This window comes from Orycteropus afer, unplaced genomic scaffold (assembly GCF_000298275.1).
Source record: "Orycteropus afer afer isolate SDZICR_OR568_19922 unplaced genomic scaffold, OryAfe1.0 scaffold00054, whole genome shotgun sequence".
NCBI lineage: Eukaryota > Metazoa > Chordata > Mammalia > Tubulidentata > Orycteropodidae > Orycteropus > Orycteropus afer.
The window spans coordinates 9,947,791-9,970,016 of record NW_006921641.1 but is presented as its reverse complement, the minus strand read 5'-3'; the positions used below and the strand labels follow the sequence as shown (position 1 = coordinate 9,970,016).

The 22,226-nt window shown below is 35.6% G+C and overlaps 1 protein-coding gene across 1 annotated transcript in view; it reads left to right on the top strand.

Moving 5' to 3' along the window:
- PPP1CB (protein phosphatase 1 catalytic subunit beta) overlaps positions 1 to 22,226 on the top strand; it is a 43,890-nt gene that overhangs the window by 18,062 nt on the left and 3,602 nt on the right. The window contains exons 2-8 of the mRNA XM_042780682.1: positions 5,004 to 5,175; positions 5,261 to 5,423; positions 7,918 to 8,148; positions 10,380 to 10,484; positions 15,196 to 15,267; positions 19,187 to 19,338; positions 21,327 to 21,461. Of these exons, the coding sequence (XP_042636616.1) occupies positions 5,004 to 5,175; positions 5,261 to 5,423; positions 7,918 to 8,148; positions 10,380 to 10,484; positions 15,196 to 15,267; positions 19,187 to 19,338; positions 21,327 to 21,461 (1,030 nt within the window). The remainder of the gene's footprint in view (positions 1 to 5,003; positions 5,176 to 5,260; positions 5,424 to 7,917; positions 8,149 to 10,379; positions 10,485 to 15,195; positions 15,268 to 19,186; positions 19,339 to 21,326; positions 21,462 to 22,226) is intronic.

Below are 22,226 nucleotides of genomic sequence, written 5' to 3'. Positions count from 1 at the left end.
GGATTGGAGGAAGACACATTAACAGCCTGTGAAATGCAGTTGACAGAACCTTGCATGCTGAATATGAAGAAGACTTGAAGCACTTACTGATGAAGATCAAAGATTACAGCCTGCACACTGTGGACTGCACCATAACATAAAACTAAACTTCTCACAACCGGACCAGTAACGAACATCATGATAAATGGAGAAAAGTGATGATGTAAAGGATTTCCTTTTACTTGGGTCCACAGTCAACGCCCATGGAAGAAATTAAATGAAATGATGTATTGTATTGGACAGTCAGCTGCAAAAGACCTCTAAAAAGTTGTAAAAAGCAGAGATGTCATTTTGAAGACTGAACTGCTCCTGACCAGAGCCTTAGTATTTTCAGTAGCCTCATCTGCATATGAAAGGTGGAGAATGAGTAAGAAAGATCAAAGAAGAATTGATGCATTTGAATTGTGGTGTTGGTGAAGAATATGGAAAGTATGGACTTGAAAAGAATGAACAAATCTGTCTTGGAAGAATTGGAGCCGCGATGCTCCTTAGAAGTAAGAGTGGCCAGACTTCATCTCACTTTCCTTGGTCATGTTATCAGAAGGGACCAGTCTCTGGAGAAGGATAACATACTTGGTAGAGAGTCAGTGAAAACAGGGAAGATCCTCGTGAGATGGATTGACACAGTGGCTACAAGTATGGGTTCAAGCATGGCAGCAATTGTGAGAATGGTGCAGGACCGTGCAGTGTTTCTTCTGTTGTGCGTTGGGTTGCTATGAGTTGGAACCACCTAGTCACCATACATCACATTACACATTTAAGATTAATATTCTTTATATATCAGAAATTTTTCTGAGTACTAATAGTATGGTAGGTATTTGTAGTAACTACCCCCTTAGTTCATTCTACCTCGCCTCCAAATCCAAATATGGTTCAGGAATAAGTAATTGAAAATTATTGTATACTGAAATATTTTATGTGATAAAGTGAAAAAGTTTGTCTTGAGTTAGAAAATTTGGTACTAAATACTCTGCTGTTTTTCATTCCTTTCAGTCTTGTAAAACCTGGACTTTTGTGATTTTGTGCAAGTTATTTTATCTCTCTTATCGTACAGTTGAGATAATTTCATTTCTAATTTCTCAGATTATCAAAAGGATTAAATGACATGATGAGTGTAAAATTGCATTGCACCTAGTGAAGTATGCAGATTTATAGTCTTTTCATAATCTATTGAGACGTTTGATGTGTAGGCTCATCTACCCCAAATACTAGAATTCTTGTGGAGATTGTGCTCATAATGGTTGAGTTACCCTGTATACCAGGCTGCTCAGTTTCTTCTTTTCTCAGATGACTGAGAAGTTTGAAGTGCTCTTGGAGACAGATAGAAACACTCTGAGCCATTCTACCCTATTCTCCCAAACATTTGAATAATTCATTCTTAACATTTTTAAGTCTAAACTTTTGGAACTCCTTATGTTTCTCTCACTGTATTTCATCAACTGCTGAAATGTCATTGATTATGAAATATACCATTTTTTTATGTTGCACTAAGGTGAACTTCTTACCAACTTTTAAGGAGTCTAAGGACTTTCTGAAGGCGCTCTTGTGGCATAGTGCCGGAGGTATTTGACTGCTAACCAGAAGTTTGGTAGTACAAACCCACCAGCCAGTCCACGATAGAAAGACTGGCAATCTATTTACATAAGATTTACCACTTTGGAAACCCATAGGGGGTCTCTGTGAGTTGGATTTGATTCCATGGCAGTGAGTTTGGTTTAAGGGTAAAAAGTAATGTCAGTTACAGTTGTAAGAAGCTATTGATTATAAATTATCTCTTAGTTTCAGAGATAATAATTGGAGGAAAATGTGCATCCTTGAACAATAAAATACAAAATGTTTTTCTGCAGTGCGGTGTTATTTTTCACTTTGGTAGATTTTTTGTTTCTGTTAGTATGACTTACAAGTTGAAGCATTTTATAGCTATCTAAGAATGTTGGAGTTCAGTGTAACTTAAGTAGTCGTTGTGTAACCAAAATTAAATATATGTAATTTACAGAGAAAACAAATATAAGATGAAATATTTATCATTGTTCTTTCAAGACTTCAAATTCACATTAAAGTCACCTGCACTAGGCTTTTGACTTAATGATTGCCATCAAATTACGATTAAATTTTAGTAACTTAAAAAAATGTTTTATTAATATCAGATCACAAACAGAAATTGTGAACATTTTTATAAGAGCCAGAAGTGTTTTGTCTTATCCACTGACACAATTGGGCCATTAATACATCATAACTTCTCAAATATTTTTTGAATAATAAATTTTCTAAATAATCACTTTAAGCATTGTATTTGTCATCTGAAAGCAACTAGAGATCTTTAAGCTTACAAAGTTTATACTTTTTTCCCTTAAACTAAAACACATTGGTCTTCGACTCATTGGTGGAAGAACTATTTTTTAGTCATCATTTCCCAAGTTTTAAACTGATGCCAAGATTAAGAATTGTTCCTGTGACAGGGAAATGAAGTTAAGCACTCCAGTTGCTTAATGAGAGAAAATTAGATATAGAGTCCCTGGGTGGTGAAAAAGGTTAACAAGCTTGACTGCTAACCTGAAAGGTTAGAAGTTCAAGTCCCTCTAGAGCCACCTGAGAAGAAAGGCCTGGCAGTCTGTTCATGGAGCACAGTTCTACTCTGACAAATATGTTGATTCTATTCTGGCTTGAATCTGAATCTACTTGATGGCAGTTGAGGATTTTTTGGTTACTTTGGTCTGAGGAAAATCCAAATGTGCATCAAGAATAGGTAATTGATGTTTGAGGGGATATTTGAGTTGCCATAACAAAAGCAGTTTTTTAATCAATATTTTGCATTTCAAGGATACACTTAGTAACTGGTATATTAACTAATGCACATTTGAACATTGTCTCTGTCTCCTCTTTGTTTACTTTTGTTAGGAACAAGACTTCCAACCAATTCATTCCATTTTGACCCTCTGCTGATAATTTGCATTTCCACCCAGACATACTGAATCAGAATATACGTTTAAGAAGCTAGATTGTGATTCACTGTATCTGGGTTGGAAATTCACATTCTCAGCAGAAGGTCAAACTGGTTTGAAGCCCTAGTTATAACTATAAACTACAACCAAACTCATTGCCATCCAGTTGATTTGATTCATAGTGATCCCATAGGACAAAGTGGTGGTGGTGGTGGTGGTGCTAGGTGCTACCCAGTCTGCTCCCACTCACAGTGATCCCATGTTATGACAGAATAAAATACTGCCTGGTCCTATGCTATCCTAACAATCCTTGCTATATGCTTGAGCCCATCATTGCAGCTGCTTTATCATAAGTCCATCTTATTGAAGGTCTTCCCCTTTTTCTCTGACCCTCCACTTTACCAAGCATGATATCCTTCTCCAGAGACTGGATCCTCTGACAACATGACCAAGGTAAGTGAGATGAAGTCTGGTCACTCTGGCTTCTTAAGGAGCATTCCAGCTGCACTTCTTCCAGGACAGATTTATTCGTTCTTCTGGCAGTCTGTGGTATTTGCAGTATTCTTCACCAACACCATAATTTAAGGCTTCTGCTGTTTGGTCCTCCTTATTCATTGTCCAGCTTTCACATGCACATGAGGCAACTCACATGGCTTGAGTTAGGTCCACCTTAGTCTTCAAAATGACATCTTTGCTTTTTAAAGAGATCTTTTGCAGCAGATTTACCTAGCAGAGTAGAACTGCCCTATATAGCATAGTGCCTAAGGTATTTGACTGTTAACCAGAAGGCTGGTGGTTCAAACCCACCAGCCACTCCTCAGAAGAAAGACTGGACAATCTACTTCCATAAAGATACTGCCTCAGAAACCCAAGGAGGGGTCACTACAAGTAGGGACTAACTCAACGGCAGTGACTTTGGTTTTCATATAGGCTATAAATGTTTATGGAAGCAAACCACCAAATTGTTTTCCCGTGTAGCTTGTGGGTTCGAAAAGCCAAACTTTCAGTTAGCAGCTATACTCTTTCATCACTACACCACCCAGGCCCCTTGGTTATGAGTATAGTTATGCAAATTAGTTACTTCTTAAAACCTAGGGCAAATCAAATTGGTCATTAGTTCTTAAAGAAACTTTAATTAATGCTTTTTGCTTTTCTTAAAAAAATAATATTATGGAAAAAATAATTTATAGGCACTTATGTTCTTATCTGCTAATTATAGGCAGATAGGTTTATTCTAGATACAAGAGAACAATGATGAATATTTGAGGAATTTACATTAATAGAATGTGTATATTGATTAACTTTTGTATATGGAGGCCTGCCTTTTTTTTTTTTTAAAGCCTGTCTGATTGACTTGACAAATCATAATTTTTAGCCAGAAATATATGGACTTCATTGTAAAACTTAGGAATGAGAAGTAGTAAGGGAATTTAGGAACATAGTCTCTGGTTGGTTTTTGTTTGGTTGGTTTGTTCAGTGCCTTTTCAGTTAAGATTAAATGGGAACTAGTAGTATATATTTAAAGATTAAAGGGAAAGAGCCAGTGTAGAAGATAAAGATGTAAGAGGAATTGAATGCAAGTTCATATCTGTAGGGCAAGTAAAGCACTCTCCTCTTCATACATCATTCTACCCTCCCTCGTCCCACTCTGGAAGTTATTGAAGAGCCATATTATTTTATGGAATTTATAGCTCATTCATCTTAATATTTACTCCAGCTAAATAACCTTTAGAGACTATTTTTTATATATGATGCCCAACTGTTAATGCATTAAATATATAGAAGTACATAGCACCTTTTTAAAATTTGTTTTGATCAGGAAACAGAGGTCATGGTTGCTAAAATTCTTGGTACTGCTAATAACTGTTTCAAGGAAGTGTTGCCTACTGACAGCTACTTATTAATCTTTCTTCATAGTCACTTGTTCTTAGTGATGCTATTCTGGTTTTTGCTAGATTGAGGATTTGCTGTGCTTAGAGGATAGGCCAGACCCTTAAGAATGCTGTCCCTGAAACATTTTAGATCTGTTGGGCTTCTAGGCCTCAAGGTGGCCACTGGAGAGAGCAAAGAAGAAGGTTGCATTTTGGTGGCAGCAGGCTGGAAAAGTATCATCGGGAACCAGCAGCAAAAGGGAGAAGCCAAAGATGATACAAGAACCTCACTGTTTCCCATAAGACACAACAAGGCATCTCTAGTTTGCTGCCTATATGACTTTTCTGATCTTCAAAACATGACTCTTCCCTGCCCCCCAAGGATTATATCTTATGGATAAATTCTAGAAAACTGACCATTTTATTCATTGTTTATTAGTACGAGGATGTCGTCCAGGAAAGATTGTGCAGATGACCGAAGCAGAAGTTCGGGGCTTATGTATCAAGTCTCGGGAGATCTTTCTCAGCCAACCTATTCTTTTGGAATTGGAAGCACCGCTGAAAATTTGTGGTATGTAAATGAGTAAAGTTGGAAACAATCTATTTTCAATCACTTAGGCTTTTTTCCCCATATTTACATTGAGGATGATCTGGAGAAAAAAAAAAATACTTAATTTTGTGTAAAAAAGATTGGTAAGTTTTATTACATAAAATTGCATGGAAGTTGAAACTTTCATTAAAATAAGCAGTTACAACAAGAATATAGATGCTACATGTACAACAGATTGCTGTTCACAGTATATCAAGAGTTCTTAGAAAAACAACAAAAATTAAAAGTGACCAAAAATAGGAAGAGGCAGATATTAAAAGAAACTGAAGTGACCAATAAACGTAGGTTTCTCAGCCTTACCTGGTAATCAAGAAGATGCAGTTTCAAACAAGCCCCCCACCTAAATCAGACTGCAAAAAAAATTTATATATGCGGTGTTGTCAGGGATGTGGTGAAATGGGCTTTGTGTAGTACATGATTAAAAAGTAAAACAGATAAAGAATTTGAGGGTTCAGTCTTCTGACTTTGTTATGTTAATTTATTTTGAAACTTTTGGGGGGGAAACAAACTCAACTGCCATCGAGACTCATAGCAACCTGCCCTTGGGTTTCCAAGGCAGTATTTCTACAGAAGTAGAATGCCCAGTCTTCCTTCCGAGGGTGGCTGGTGGGTTTGAACCACCAGCCTTCTGGTTAGTAGTCAAATGCCTTAGGCACTATGCCACCAGAGCTCCCCAAAAAGTAACTTATATTATTTTATAATAACTTATGTTACTTTACAATTTGTGTTTGTTCTGTTAACTCTTACTAGCTTTTGGCCAAACCCAAAAACTTACAGCCTTAAATTGATAAAACTCAGCAAGAGGAATATTGTATAAAAAGTAGCTTGGGGGGGGGGTAAGTTCACATAAAAACAGCAGGAAGTGTGGTGTATATACTGTGTCTTTTTGGTTTGGTACTGCAGGCATTTTTTTTTTGTAGTAGTAGTTATTAATGTTTATAACATAGCTTTTATGGACTTATTAGAAGCTTTTTGTTCAATCAAGGATTGTTTGTAGAGGTTTTTTCCCTACTGCTTATTTCTTACTGATCCACATTCACACCATGTAACCTGTAGTTGTTGAGTGTGTTCTTTGAATACTTTTATTCTCTTTCTTCATGTGGTTTATTAATACACTTAGTGCTCCTTGGTACAGTGCCCAACAAATAGATATTAGCTGATTAAATGTTGGTTGAATGAATTAATAAATTAACTCAGAGTACCACCTTTAAGAGGTAGTAGTTGAAGTCACGTGTCAGCCAAAGATGGCTGCGCCCAGGCTAAGAAAGCCGAGGTTGTTTTGAGCCCCAAAGTAGCTGAGGAAAACCAGAGCAGGCACCGGCTGCTGAGAGAAGGAGAGCATAAGGCTCCAAGATGGAAAATCATGATCCAGATAAGACTATCAAGGAAAACTTAACAACTCTTGATATTGTAACCAGTAAAATTAACCAACTTCCAGAAGAAGAAAAGTAAAATACCTTAAAAATATCTCTTACCAAGGAATCTACTTGAACATGGATCAACATATATTGGACTTAGTGCTGCTCTCTGTGAGCTAATAGCAAACAGTCTTTTTGGATGCATCTTAAACGTGACACAGGCTTGGATAGCTACCAGCTTACCAATGGCAGTGCTTCCATTTTTGACAGCACATGTAACTTATAAAGGTTTTGTAAGCTTACCTTTGAGTACAGGTAAATTCTATTTCACTATCACTGTAAGTCTGTTTTGGTATATATTATTTGCAACTTAAATTTTAATAATAAATATCAAATGCTAAAGTAAAAAAAAAAAAAAGAGAGGTAGTAGTTGAAGTTTTGTAGAAATTATCAGTCCCTTTTATGAATTTAAATGAGAAAAATGTATTTACTTAAAGGTGGTCTCAAAAATAAAATGATTCAAAGGATTGCCAAGGTACTCCTAAAAATACTATAATATAGAAATATTTTGAATACAGTAGAAATTATTACTGATACATTTTTCTAAATTCTTGTTTAAGAGTAGCAGTATTATTTATCTATTGTTGTATAGTAAATTATCTCAGCACTTTGTAACTTAAAACATTTATCTATTATCTTACGCTTTATGTGGGTCAGGAATCCAAGTGCAGCTTAGTTGGGTCCTCTTGTTCTCTTACAGGGTTCCAGTCGAAGTGTCAGCTGGTTGCAGTCATCTCATGGCTCATCTAGGAAAGATTCAGTTCTTTGCCACATGGGTTTCTCTAGAACAGCTGACAGCATGGCAGCTGGCTGGCTTCATCAGAGCAAGCTTGCAAGCAGTTATAGAAGTCACAGTCTTGTTACCTTATCTTGGGAGTGACAGTCCATCAATTTTGCCATATTCTAGAATCAAGTCACTAGGTCCACCTGTGCTCAGGGGGAGGGAATTATATTAGATGTGAACATTGGGAGCCATTTCTTAAAAGCTACCTACCATAGTAACCAAATTTTCTAAAACTGATTTTTTCTATTTTTAGGAGACATCCATGGACAGTATACAGATTTACTGCGATTATTTGAATATGGAGGTTTCCCACCAGAAGCCAACTATCTTTTCTTAGGAGATTATGTTGACAGAGGAAAACAATCTTTGGAAACCATTTGTTTGCTATTGGCTTATAAAATCAAATATCCAGAGAACTTCTTTCTCTTAAGAGGAAACCATGAGTGTGCTAGCATTAATCGCATTTATGGATTCTATGATGAATGTAAGTAAAACTAAAAACTTAGTAGTTAATAGAAAATTCCAAAATAATTTTCCAATTGAAAAGAATTTCTTTGATTCGGAGTTTTTCAAAATACGATCTATTAGGCATAGACTCAAAGACAGAGTGTTTCACAAACAAGGAACCTGAAACTGAAAAACATGTATGTTATTAGTTACTTCCTTGGGATCTCTCTGATAATATTATATCAGCTTGACTACAGCTTATTCATCTGAAAGGGACCTCTATTAGTTAGTTTGCATGTCAAAATATTCTGGTGAAGCAGAGAGCAATAAAGGCATTGGCGTCTGGTTTTCTAGAATCCATTAAGGTCTTAGCTGTCAGCATTCTTGTGTGGTATCAGAGGAACACTTACCAACCCTGTGTCATAAGAACTATTACAAAGTTCTGTGAAACTATTTAAAATTTATTATTAGAATTGTGATCTATATCTGTAAACCAAGAGAAACAAGAATATTGCATAATCTAGAGTATCCTTATTTTATTGTACTCCTTTTCACCAGTAACCAAAAATCACTGCCATTGAGTCAATTCTGACTCATAGTGACCCCTATAGGATTTCTAAGGCTGTAAATCTTTACAGAAGCAGCCTGCCTCATCTTTCTCTCACAGAGCAGCTGGTGGGTTTGAACCACTTACCTTTTGGTTAGCAGCTGGAATGCCTTAACTACAGCACCACCACTAATTTGCTGTTGTATAGCAGTAGTGTTTTCTTGGTCTTTTGGGTTTGCTACATAGAATATGGGAGCGTATATTTGGTTAATTACAACTTAGAATAAATTACAATAATTTAAATTACACTGAATTTACTCTTTTTTAGTGCTGAATTTTCCCCTATTAGAATAGGGTTTTACTTTTTTCCCATCATTTTATATTGTATAGTCCTATTAATACTGTGAAGTATCTCCAATCTGTATAATCATTCATTTGACAACTGTTTGAGAACGTGGTATATGCTAGGCACTCTTCTAAACACTGGGAATGCAAGAGTGCAGTAGACAGATGATATCTATTCTTATGGAGCTATATACTAATGTAACTGATTCTGTATCTTACATCACATTTTTATCCTCATATATAATGTTTGAATCAGCCCAGGTGAGAAGTGGGTTATAGTATGTCAAATTACAATCATGTTTGTAAAGCTACATCAGAAATAGGGATATATTCTTCAAAGTTGAAATAAAGGCTTGAATAGTCAGCCTTCTTGAAGGTAAAACTAACATCAATGAAATCATGTATGTAAAATCAGCTTCTAAACTCTGCTTTGAATTATACGTATTCATTGAGAAGCGATCTATGGCCTAAAAACCTAAGAAATTCGTATTTGTGTTTTAAATCTTTCCTTTGGATTATTGATGTAGCATATTGCCAAATTTGTGAAAATCAAGTAATTCTCAAGAGGTTTACGTACACTTGACACTGTCTTTGTCGTACCTGTTTGTGCTAGAGTATAGGAAAATCGTAGCCTTTCTGTCTCTATACTTGTTCTAGTGACAATTTTTAATTCACTCACTCAAAAGTGAATACCAGTTAAACACTTAGAAATTCTCCTTTCTTGGCAGTAAGTTTACACTGTGTTACTCAGTACAGTGGTGCCAAGTGGACAGTCTCCAGAGATACCCCCTTTCTCTTCTGCTTACTTATTTGGCTAGGTATTTATCTAGTGTACTGGGTCCTGTCCTCATCCTCCATAACCCCCACACCCCCCAGCAAATAACATGCCTTCTACATTTGTTTGCCAGTCACTCTCTCCCTGCTGGAGGTATTATCGTAGGAAGTGTCACTATACTAATTTTTTCTCTACATGTTGCTGTAAAAATACAGAAATACCTCCTGGGTAGAGGGAACAATTGGCACACAAACATAGAAAGTACATATTATCTTAAAAAAAAACTATGGTGAATGTTGAAAGAAAAAAATAGTCTGTTGAACTATTTCAAAATTGCTGTGTTATAATCTTAAAAGAGAAAATGTTCTGTGTTTTTGTTTCATAAAACACCTAGCACACTCTTTGAAAGTCTTTAAAATTTACTGAACATGATGAATGTTTATTATATTTATTACTTTCTAAAATGTATACAAGTTAACGCTTAAAGAAAAAAACAGTTTAATTTTTTAGATCTGGCCATGCTATAATTATACATAGATTAATATATTAATATTTGTAGCTAGGTAGTTTATTATTTCTTATTTATCTGCTTACTCTACAGGCAAACGAAGGTTTAATATTAAATTGTGGAAAACCTTCACCGATTGTTTTAACTGTCTGCCTATAGCTGCCATTGTGGATGAGAAGATATTCTGTTGTCATGGAGGTAAACTAATGCATTTGCTTTATTGGTTTTTCCTACCATCTTCCACTATCTCTAATAATTAAAATTCTAAAGGAAAATAAAATAGTTCTTGTGTGAAAACTCAAATTATTAAAAACTGCTTTAAACATAACTAAAACCTCTTTTAGATCATGATTATTCATAAATATGAAAACTTAACATTTAACCTTTAAAGTATTTCACATGAGGACACCTAAATTTTTTTAAAAAAAAAAAATTTTGTGATTTGAGTGAAAGTTTACAGAGCAAATTCATTTTCCATACAGCAGTTCATACACATTTTGTATCATGACATTAACTGCAATTTCCCACAATGTAAAAGTTCTCTTCCCACTTCCTCCCCATAGTTACCTCTTCCTTGTGTCATTCCCTCCCATGCATTCCCACCCCCTGGGCTGTCTCCCTGTGCAAACACTGCCCTTCTGTTTTCTCATGATTGATCTCTCCATGATTGATTGCTCCAAGGAATTTATCTACCTAATATAAATGTTCACCCCATATGCCTTATCTATTCTTTGGCTGGAAGCCACCAGAGTAAGTTCAGTCCTAGACATGAAAGGTGGTTAGGGGCCATAGTCTTGGGGGTCTCACCAGGCTCTATCAGACCTGTAAACCTGGCCTTTTTTTTTTATGATTTTGAGTTTTGTTCCACATTGTTAGAACAGCTAAACTTTTGTTTGAAAAATGTCTTTCCTTTTTCTTCTAGCCTCAAATCTTGACAGAAAGATAACCCTGCTATCAGTAAATAGGAGAGTGTCATTATGTTCCTGTATTAAATATCTTTCAACAGAATTCAGATATAATTGAGCTTAATATTCATACATGCTGAGTTCCAGGCTTTATGTGATATGCCTACATTAGTCCTAAAAATAATTTTTTGGTAGAATGGTTAATTATTATTCCATAAGGCTTGTGGAATAAATTTGAATATATGAAAGTTCATTTCGAAAATTGATGTGTGTCTATTACTTAACTAGGTGCAGTGAAAACGTGGATAGTATTTGGCCAGGACATCTGGAGGAAATTAAAAAATTTATCAACAGAATTATGTTTATCAAACAAATGTTGAGTAATAAAGGAGATTTAATTATGTCAGTACTTGTAAGGACAGTTAATTATAAGTCAGGAAAGGGAGAGAATTTTCGGAGGGAGCATGGGCTTTAGTGGATAAATAGAATCCTGGAGGTGCCGTGGTTAAAGTGCTTAGCTGTTAACCAAAAGGTCAGTGGTATAACTGCTGCTTGTGAGAGAAGAATGTGGCAGTCTGCTTCCATAAAGATTTACAGCCTTAGAGACACTATCGTACAGTATTCTGCTCTGTCCTATGGGATCACTTAGATTTTGAAAAGGTGAAATAGACTTGAGAACTATGGCTGTGTTGTCTAGTTCAGGGACACTACAAGGACTAACCTGACTAGAATGTCAGGTACCTGTTGAGATAAATTAGAGATTGGATTAAAGGAAAATCTGAACACTATGCAAAGGAATTTGTTGAGTGGTTTAATAACTACTTTGAGTTTTTAATTATGAAAATAGTGTAAGAAAATAGTTTTTCTTGACCATACAGGAAGGATTGAAGACAAAAAATATTACGATAGATGAACTTGTCTAGACATTAGGTAATAAATGGTTTATTCTCTAACAGAACACTATATTAATGGAAGCATGTTTTCCAGTATATACTAAAATATTTAAGGAATTGTAGCTCTTACATCTTTATAGCTCAGAATGAAAATGTAGAAATTGAAGAAATTGACTGTTGAACCTCATTCCTTATGATAATACTTGGATTGCCTACCAGAAAGAAATGTTAATACGTAATATATTTAAATATTAATATATAGTTATTTATGTGCCACTTTAAAGAGTGCAGAGTATTTTCATGTACTTTTCCTTGGTTTCACCTTCTGATCAAGTTTATCCTTTATGAAGAAGATAATGAGCATGTTGGAGTCTGTTGTACAAAGGTGGGATGGGGCTTTAACTTGGAAATCAAAATGTTTAAGGTTAGGTAATAAGGAAGAAGTGGCAAAAGTGACAGGAAGGATTGGAATTGAATATGTTCTTATGAAAGTCTGGGAATGGTTGGAAGGAAAGAAGAATTGTGGGGTTTGTTTCCTTGGGAAATGATTTGATAGAAGGAGATTTCATTTCCCTGGTGAGAAAACTGTCTTAGTTATCTAGTGCTGCTGTAACAGAAATACTACAACTGAATGGCTTTAACAAACACTAATTTATTCTCCCAAAGTTTAGGAAGCTAGAAGTCCAGATTCAGAGCACTAGCTCAAAGGGAAGGCTTTCTTTCTTTCTCAGCTTTAGGGGAAGATTCTTGTCTATATTCAACATCTGTGAGCCCAGCGTTCTTAGAGATCTGCATGCATCTTGCATCAGTATTCCCCCTGGTCTAGGGTTTCCTCAGCACAGGAACCCAAGGTCCAAAGGATGCATTCCACTCCCTACCCTTCTTTCTTGGTGATAGGTCCCTCCTTCTCTGCTCCTTTCTGACTCCTAAGATAAAAGGTGATAGAGGGCCATGACCTAAGGAAACTCTTCTTTCATGAGATCAGGTAGCAACCTAAGTACGGTGTTACATCCCACCCTAACCCCTTTGTATCTGATTGATCACATCATAAGGGATTATTATATCATTACATAACTGCCAAACCAGTGACTCAGCACTCTTCTGTCAATGTGTCATACTGTAGTGGTTTGCGTATTGCTGCGATACTAGAAGCTATGCCACTAGATTTTAGATCCCCAGCAGGTTCACCAATGGTGGACAGGTTTCAGTGGCGCTTCTAGATGAAGACAAAGAAGAAAAATCTAGTGATCTACTTCTAAAATAATTGACCAGTGAACACTTTATGAATAGCAATGGAACATTGTCTCATATAGTGCCAGGAGATGAGCCTCTTAGGTTGGAAGGCACTCAAAATACGACAAGGAGAAGAGGTGCCACCTGAAAGTACAGTTGACCTTAATAACGTGGATGAAGTATTTTTCAGGACCTTCATTTGCTGATATTATACCACTCAAAATGAGAAGAAACAGCTGCAAACATCGCTTAATACTCAGAATGTGGAATGTACAAAGTGTGAATCTAGCAAGAAATTTGGAGGACAGCTGCCTGGCCAGCCTACTGAAAGGATCTATGTTTATGCCCATTACAAAGAAAGATAATCCAACAGAATGCAGAAATTTTCAGACAGTATCATTAATATCGCACACAAGTAAAATTTTGCTTAAAATAACTCAAAAACAGTTGCAGAAGTACACAGGGAGCTGCCAAAAATTCAAGCTGCGTTCAGAAGAAGACATTGTATGTCATTGCTGATACCAGGTGGATCTTGGCTGAAAGCAAGGAATACTAGAAAGATGTCTATTTGTATTTTATTTTATCTATGCAGAGATTATTCGACTGTGTGGATCATAAAAATTATGAATAACATTGCAAAGAATGGGAATTCCAGAACACCTAATTATGCTCATTAGGAACCTGTACATAGACCAAGAGGTAGTCGTTCAAACAAAATAAGGAGATTCTGCATGTTTTAAAATTAGGAAAGGTGTGTGTCAGATTGTATCCTTTCACCATACTCTTTAATCAGTATGCTGAACAAATAATCCAAGAAGATGGACTATATGAAGAATGAGGCATCAGAATTGGAGGAAGACTCTTGCCACCCTGTGACATGCAGATGACACAACCTTGCTTGCTGAAAGTAAAGAAGACTTGAAGTACGTATTTTTGAAAAGCAAAGACTATATCCTTCAGTATGGATTTCACTTCAACATGAAGAAAACAAAAATTTTCACAATTGGCCAGTAGACATCATCATGATAAATGGAGAAAAGATTGAAGTTATCAAAGATTTCATTTTACTTGGATCTACAATCAATGCCCATGGAAGCAGCAATCAAGAAATCAAACAACATATTGTGTTGGGCAGGTTTGCTGGAAAAGACCTCTTTAAAATGTTAAAAAGCAAAGATGTCGCTTTGAGGACTAAGGCGTGTATATTCAGTCACCTCTTATGCTTGCAAAAGCAAACAAGGAATAAGGAAGACTGAAGAAGAATTGATGCCTTTGAATTACAGTATTGGTGAAGAGTATTAAATATACCATGGATTGCCAGAAGAACAAACAAATCAGTCTTGGAAGAAGTATTACCAGAATGCTGCTTAAAAAATAGGATGGCAAGACTGTGTCGTGTACTTTGGACATATTATCAGGAGGGACCAATTCTTAGAAAAGGATACTATGCAAAAAAGACGACGACCCTCAATGAGATGGATTGACAACTGGCTGCAACAACAAGCTCAAACATAGTAATGATTATGAGGATGGTGTAAGACTGGGGAGTGCTTTGTTCTGTTGTACATAGGTTTGCTGTCACTCAGAACAGACTTGATGGCACCTAATAATGACAACAAACCACTGAGAATTGTGGCCCAGCCAAGTTAACACATTTTGGGGAGACACAAATCAATCCATGTTGACAGCCTAATCATTGTCATCTTATCATGCTGGGATTCATAATAACTCAGTATGTTGACCTTCAAGACAACATTAAAGGAAACACTTCAAGTATCTTTAATTTTAAATAATTAATCAACTGGATTACATGCTTTTTTTATTGGTTAATTGTTAAGATTTTTTTAGATGTGTTTAATATGTTTTTTTTTTTAATAGGACTATCACCAGACCTGCAGTCTATGGAGCAGATTCGAAGAATCATGAGACCCACTGATGTCCCTGATACAGGTAAGTGTATAGGGAAGTTTGATTGTTTTTCATGAAATGCTGGCATATTTTACCCTTTGTACCTAATTATATCTAGTGAGAATAACATTAGTTCATGTAGTAAATAATGTTGTTATTGTTAGGTGCCATCTAGTTGATTCCAACTCATAGCAACCCTGTGTACAACAGAACAAAACAGTGCCCTGTCCTGTGCAATCCTCACAATCCTTACTATGCTTGAGACTATTGTTGCAGCCACTGTGTCATTCCATCTCTTTGAGAATCTTCCCCTTTTTCTATGATCCTCCACTTTACCTTCTCCAGGGACTGGTTCCTTCTGACAACATGACCAAAGTAGGTGACGAAGTCTGGCTATTTTCTCTTCTAAAAAGCATGCTGGCTGCACTTCATCCAGGACAGATTTGTTTGTACTCCTGGCAGCCCATGATATTTTCAGTATTCTTCGCCAACACCACAATTCAAAGGCATCAACTCTTCTGTGGTCTTCCTTATTCATTGTCCAGCTTTCACATGTATCTGAGGCTATTGATAATACCATGGCATTTGGATCATGTGCGCCTTACATGTTCAAAGTGACATCTTTGTTCTTCAAAACTTTAAAGAGATCTTTTGCAGCACATTTGCCCAGTGCAATGTGACATTTGATTTCTTGACTACTGCTTCCATGAGTACTGAATGATTGAGCTCTTTTTTTTTATAGTGAATAAACTGGACATTATTTTAGTAATGTATAATAACATTTCACTTTGCATTAATCATTCCCTAAGTGCAAAATTTTTAAGTTTTATATTCAATAACAATATTGTTCTATCAAGAGTTTTATCACAAAAGATCTTCCTACTGATTCTTCCTCTTACCTCCCTGTCTCTCCACATTCCTTTATTTAAATCTGCATTATTTATATTCTTCAAAAATTTGTTAAATTAGTCACAAGTTTTTCGATTAAAATCATCTTTTTTTTCTTAGTTGATATATGTACCTTTTTTTGTTGTTGTTGTTACGTGCCATCAAGTCGGACCCGACTCATAACGACCCCTCCTTGGGTTTCCGAAGTGGTATCACTACAGAAGTAGATTGCCCAGCCTTCTGGTTAGCAGTCAAGTGCCTTAGGCACTATGCTACTAGAGCTCCTATTTATCTTTTAGATCATCTAATAGTTTTCTATTTTGTGCCTCTGCATCAACAATGTTTTCCATTTTTAGAGCTTTTATTGTGAATATTGACTGTTTGGGCATTCAATATAATTCCTAGATAAAAACAGCTCAGAATAAAAGCAGATAGAATTCCACTTGGGGATAAAATGTTGTATTGGTTAATAAATGAGCCAAATATAATTTTATAAATGAATGATAATCTGCAGTTGCTACATACCCAGATTTTTTTTCTTAGCTTTAAAATAATTGTAATTATTCATATGTGAGTACCAACATATGTACTAAAAGAAGCCCACATGGCACAGTTCCAAAGCATTTAGTGGCTAAGCAAAAAGTCAGTGGTTCAAACCCACCAGCCACTCTGTAGGAGAAAGATGTGGCATTCTTCTTCCATAAAGATTATTTATACCTCTCGATTGTCATGTATCCCAGATAATTCCTAAAGCAAATACATTCTGGTTTTACTCAGTTTTATTTTCACACTGAAATTATATATTCTTACAGTGGCTTTCTGCTCACTGGAATCTACGGAAACAAAGTATGAGCTTGTGTGTGTATGTGTGTGTGTGTGTGTGTTTTAAAGAATCAACTTCAACCAGAAAAGATTTGTAAATGGAGACTAATTATCCTTTCTTAAAACATCATAGCAAGCCTGGAATTGAAATCACCCCGCTCACAGCCAAATAATAGACAGGTATATAAGGTGAACTTTTATACTGGGTAGGTACACTCCTTAAAACAATCAACCACAGAAGATCAAAAGGGCAGTATTTGTTCATGGAGTTAGCTCAGAGGGCAGGTATGCATAGGAAAGGAGGACACAAGGAAAAGGTAAACTCAGGGAGGAAGTAAGATGAGAGCTGTTACATAATGGGGATTGCAGTCAGTGTCATGAACCAAAATGTGTATGAACGGTTGTATGGAAAATGAATTTCCTTTGTAAATTTTTACCCAAATCACTGCCCCCCAAAAAAATAGCAAAATTTCTTAAGGAATATCAATAGAAATTAAGAGTATCTTGTTACCAATTCTACAAAGGACTTTAAACAGTTCCTTAGAAAGACAAACTATATTATGAGTCAGAATAAAGATCTCCTTTCCTGCTAAGCTATATTATAGAGGTTTCTCTGGTAGCGTAGTGCGTAAGGCAGTTGACTGCTAACCAGAAGGCTCGCAGTTCAAACCCACCAGCCACTCCTCGGAAGGATGGGGCAATCTACTTCCGTAGTGATATTGCCCTGGAAACCCAAGGAGGGGTCACTATGAGTCGGGTCCGACTCGACAGCGTATAACAACAACAGCATATGCCAAGGGAGCTCTGGTAGCGTAGTGCCTAAGGCATTTGACTGCTAACCAGAAGGCTGGTGGTTCAAACCCACCTTGGAAGGAAGATGGGGCAGTCTACCTCCATAGTGATACTGCCTGGGAAACCCAAGGAGGAGTTGCTGTGGATCGGGTTCAACTCGACAGCACATAACAACAACAGTTACCAAAAACATCTTAAAATTTACTCATTCTATAAAAAATAACAGTGTGCTGATTTCTCACTATCCCACCTTCCCTTGGCACCATAGTTCTTAAAAAAGTACTTCAGCATACTGTCTCAATGTCCACTTCCTTTTAATCCCACTACTTAATCCCAGTTTGACTTTACCCACTCTTTTCCCCCTCAGTCATCAGGAAGCTGCTTTCATTAAGCTGATGTTGCACTTATAAGTGATAAATTTTGGGTCCTCATCCTACACCATTCATTTTTGACACTTAAAACTGTTAACAATTTCCTACTTCTAGAAAATTCTTTATTCTAATTTCTTTTGTTTTGACCATTTCTTAATATTTTTTGCTCATCCTCTCTCCATTGCCTGCCCATTAAATGTTTGGATTTCCCAGAGTTCATTTACTGGTTTTTTTCCATTTTATATTCCAAAAGTGGTTTAAGTCCCTGCTAAAATTTCCTCTGCTATTAATTAGTATGATGAAATTCATAGATAAATATTTCTAACCTTGACTTAACATTTACCCAAAGCATTACCAGAGCCATGGATTTCATTTGATTGTGTCATTCCTAATGTGTTTTTAAAATTTCAGGCCTCAGTGGAAAATGTTTTTCATCCTCAAATTGATCTGTAGATCAAATAGAATTCCAATGAAATCTCATTTTTCATGGAATTAGACAAGCTGATTCAGAAGTTTATGTGAGAAAGGAAAGGATCAAAAATAACCAAGATAATCCCAAAGGGAAAAAATTAAGTGGTGATACATAAGCCCTGCTAAATATAAAGAGTTATTTAAAAATTCTAATGAGTAAGTCTGTGTTAGTGGCTGAGGAATAGATAAAAACAGGCTGATAGAGTGGATTACACAACCCAGAAACAGTATAGATCTGTAGGGAAAGGAGAGCCTCTTCAGGAAATGCTGTTTCGTTCATTGGTTATCTGTATGGAGAAACTACACACACAAGAGGAGCAACATTTTTCGTGTACCTTTTGTGCTCAAAACGTACCATACTAATATTTCCTCTGTGTGGAAAGGGCTGGAAAACACTTCCCTAAAAAGCCAAGCAAGATTACATTCATATGATTGCTTTAGCAAAGAGTGGGAGAAGTTCAATAGACTGGAATACTGGAGAACAACTGATTGTTTCTGTTAAAAAAATGAAAGAGTGAGAGAGCAGGAAAAGAATTGAAATGTGATATTAGATATACTTTATAAATTTGGGGATTTTTTGTTTTGTTTTTTAATTCCTATATTTTTATTCTTTGGAGGATTGCTCTGTGATTTGCTATGGTCTGACCCAGATAAGGATGTGCAAGGCTGGGGGGAAAATGATCGTGGTGTTTCCTTCACTTTTGGAGCCGATGTTGTCAGTAAATTTCTGAATCGTCATGATTTGGACTTGATTTGTCGAGCTCATCAGGTATAATATAAAAAGATACTTTAATAATTATTAACATCATACTAAGTCTTCTCATTTTATTTTGCGTAAACTCAGATCCAAGAAAGTTAAATGACTTAAGAACAAAAAGAATTTTGCAGCAGTTGAGGAAATCTGATTATAACTGGAAATAGATTAGATACCAAGGAATCATTGATCTAGCTGTGATAATTGCATTATTTTTATGTGAGAGGAATGTCTACATTTTTTTCAGAAATACATATTTATGTAGAGGTAAAACAGCATGTTTGAGATTTACTTTAAAATATGTCAGAGTTGCATTGTGGTAAACTGTGGTCAATGACATGAGACAAAGTATATGTGAACTGCTGTATGGAAAGTGAATTTGCTCTATAAATCTTCACCCAAATCACAATAAATAAAAAGAAAAAAAAAAATGTCAGCAGAGTAAGAAAAGTGAGGGAAGGGGGAGACAAATGAAACAATTGTAGCAAAATGCTAATAGTAATTGAATTAAAGTGGTGATTCTCATTATCTGCACAAGTGTATATGACATGTTTCTTCCCTAGCAGGATTTCCTAGTTTAGTTAAAATAATCATGACCCAAGATCCCTTGCTTTGAGCTTTTAACCAGTAAATCTTTGTTTTTGGGACTTTGATAATTAAAACATATTTTTTATTAAATAACATGAGACAGTTACTAAATAATCCTAGCTTAAGATACCCACTGATGTTAGTTTTTTAAATCTCCATTTTTTTAGATCTCCAGTCACTGGTCTTTTCAAAAGTTGAGGCTAGTTTTTGGTTTGTTTTTTTTTTCCAGAAACCTCCAAAATCCTATTCTGCTTATTTTCAAAATGTGTTATCTTTACTTACAGTGGGAAACTACAAATATTTCCATTTAGGAAGAAGAAAAGTACATTTAATAATGTTTGAAAGGATGAATTGAATAACCTAAGAAACATGTACCAAGTGCCAAGCACTACACTTGGGGATAGGTAAAAATCATAATAGAAAAGGTTAATATCTAAATTATATCATGCATTTAATTATGTAACAGACATATGTATCTGCTACTGAGGATGGGAGTTACACAACAATATGTTATTTTGGAGGTGCTTTCTTGTGTTGAAACAAGAAATTATCATAAGATTATTTTGCTTACCAACCAGAACCTTTTGTCAGGTCGTTTCTTCCAACACATGGTAACTGATAGGAATTTTGATGTCTGATTTTTGCATAGTAGATCACCAGGCCTTTCTTCCGAGGTAACCATGGATGGACTCAAACCTGTAACCTTTTGGTTAGTAGTAGATGTTTTAACTGTTTATTTAACAAAGGACACCTAAAATGGATTTTAAAAAGTAATCTTGCCTACTGCAAATAAATATAAAATGTTACATGTCTTTAACTACCTTTTAAGTTTTATAGAGCTGAGAAATATAAATTGATGAAGTTACTCAGGAATTGACAGCAGATTCTATAAATCTTGTTAAGTAAGGAAAATAACATAAAAATTTGATCTATAGGCCTCTAATTTTTAAAGAAGCATAATCTATCTTTTCAGTGCATAACTGTATAATACTAACAGAAAATTATAAAATGGAGCAAGAGAAAACTTGGGAAAAGACTTATCTTTCGTTGTCTGGTTGCTGTTCACTGAAATAAGTATTCTGTGGTTTGATCTCAATGCCATCATAAAGAAGTACTTTATGTCCTGACTCCATGCAGACACTATTAGCGTAGTTTGTTTTAGTTTTATGGGGTGCCTTGAAGATGGTTTGATTTTTAAACCTTTCAGTAATAATGAGTTTATCATTGTTCCATTTAAGCTAAATTCTTAGCATTATGGAAAAGGTACACCAAATTTAATATTCTAAAGCAAAGTTAAAAAATAAAAATCACAAAACAGGTTCTTCTGGGTTTTTCTTTACCACATGAATTTCAGTGGTTAGGAATTACCATAAATACATTTCAGTGTGTTTTTCTTTTGACATTTCCTTTGACAGGTGGTTGAAGATGGATATGAATTTTTTGCTAAACGACAATTGGTAACCCTCTTCTCAGCCCCAAATTACTGTGGCGAGTTTGATAATGCTGGTGGAATGATGAGTGTGGATGAAACATTGATGTGTTCATTTCAGGTATGATATAAATACACGTTTATAATGACTATCAACAGAAGGCTGGCGGTTCAAACCCACTGGCCACTCCTCAGAAGGAAGATTGGGCAGTCTACTTCTGTAGCAATACTGCCTCGCAAATGCAGGGAGGGGTCACTGTGAGTCAGATCCACTCCATGCAGTGAGCTTGGTTTTGGTTTGGTTTATCGAATTAAAACTACTAATAGGAGAGTTTCGAATTTTTTTAAAAGAATTTTTCTTTTAAATTTATGATCTTTCCTTGAGCAAGTGTAGGATATAGATTTTATTCAGACATGATTCTCACTCATAGACTCATTAGAGATTTCTGGTTTCAATCACAAAAGTTCCAGCCTTTATGAAATATATCAAATAGGATTTTGGGAAGCCTAAGTGCAGTACTAGTTCATCTTTGATTCATATGTTTAAATTATTAAATTCTATGTGACTTGTTAGATTTTGGCTTAAATATTAAAAATGTGAATACAATTAATAACTTAGCATTTCGTTTTCTTTTGCATGGTGAATGGGTGGGACAGATCAGATACTAGAGAGGGAGAATTATAAACTCAGATGAGAATAAAGTAGAATGAAAAGTTTTGCATATCATCTTAAAGTACCCACCATTTATAAACATTAAAAAATTACATTTTCAAAAGAGGCCAATTCTAACTTTAGTGTGCTATTTACTAATCATTTTTGTTTGTTGTTGTTGTTGTTGTTAAAGTGCCGTCGAGTCGTTTCTGACTCATAGCGACCCCATGCACA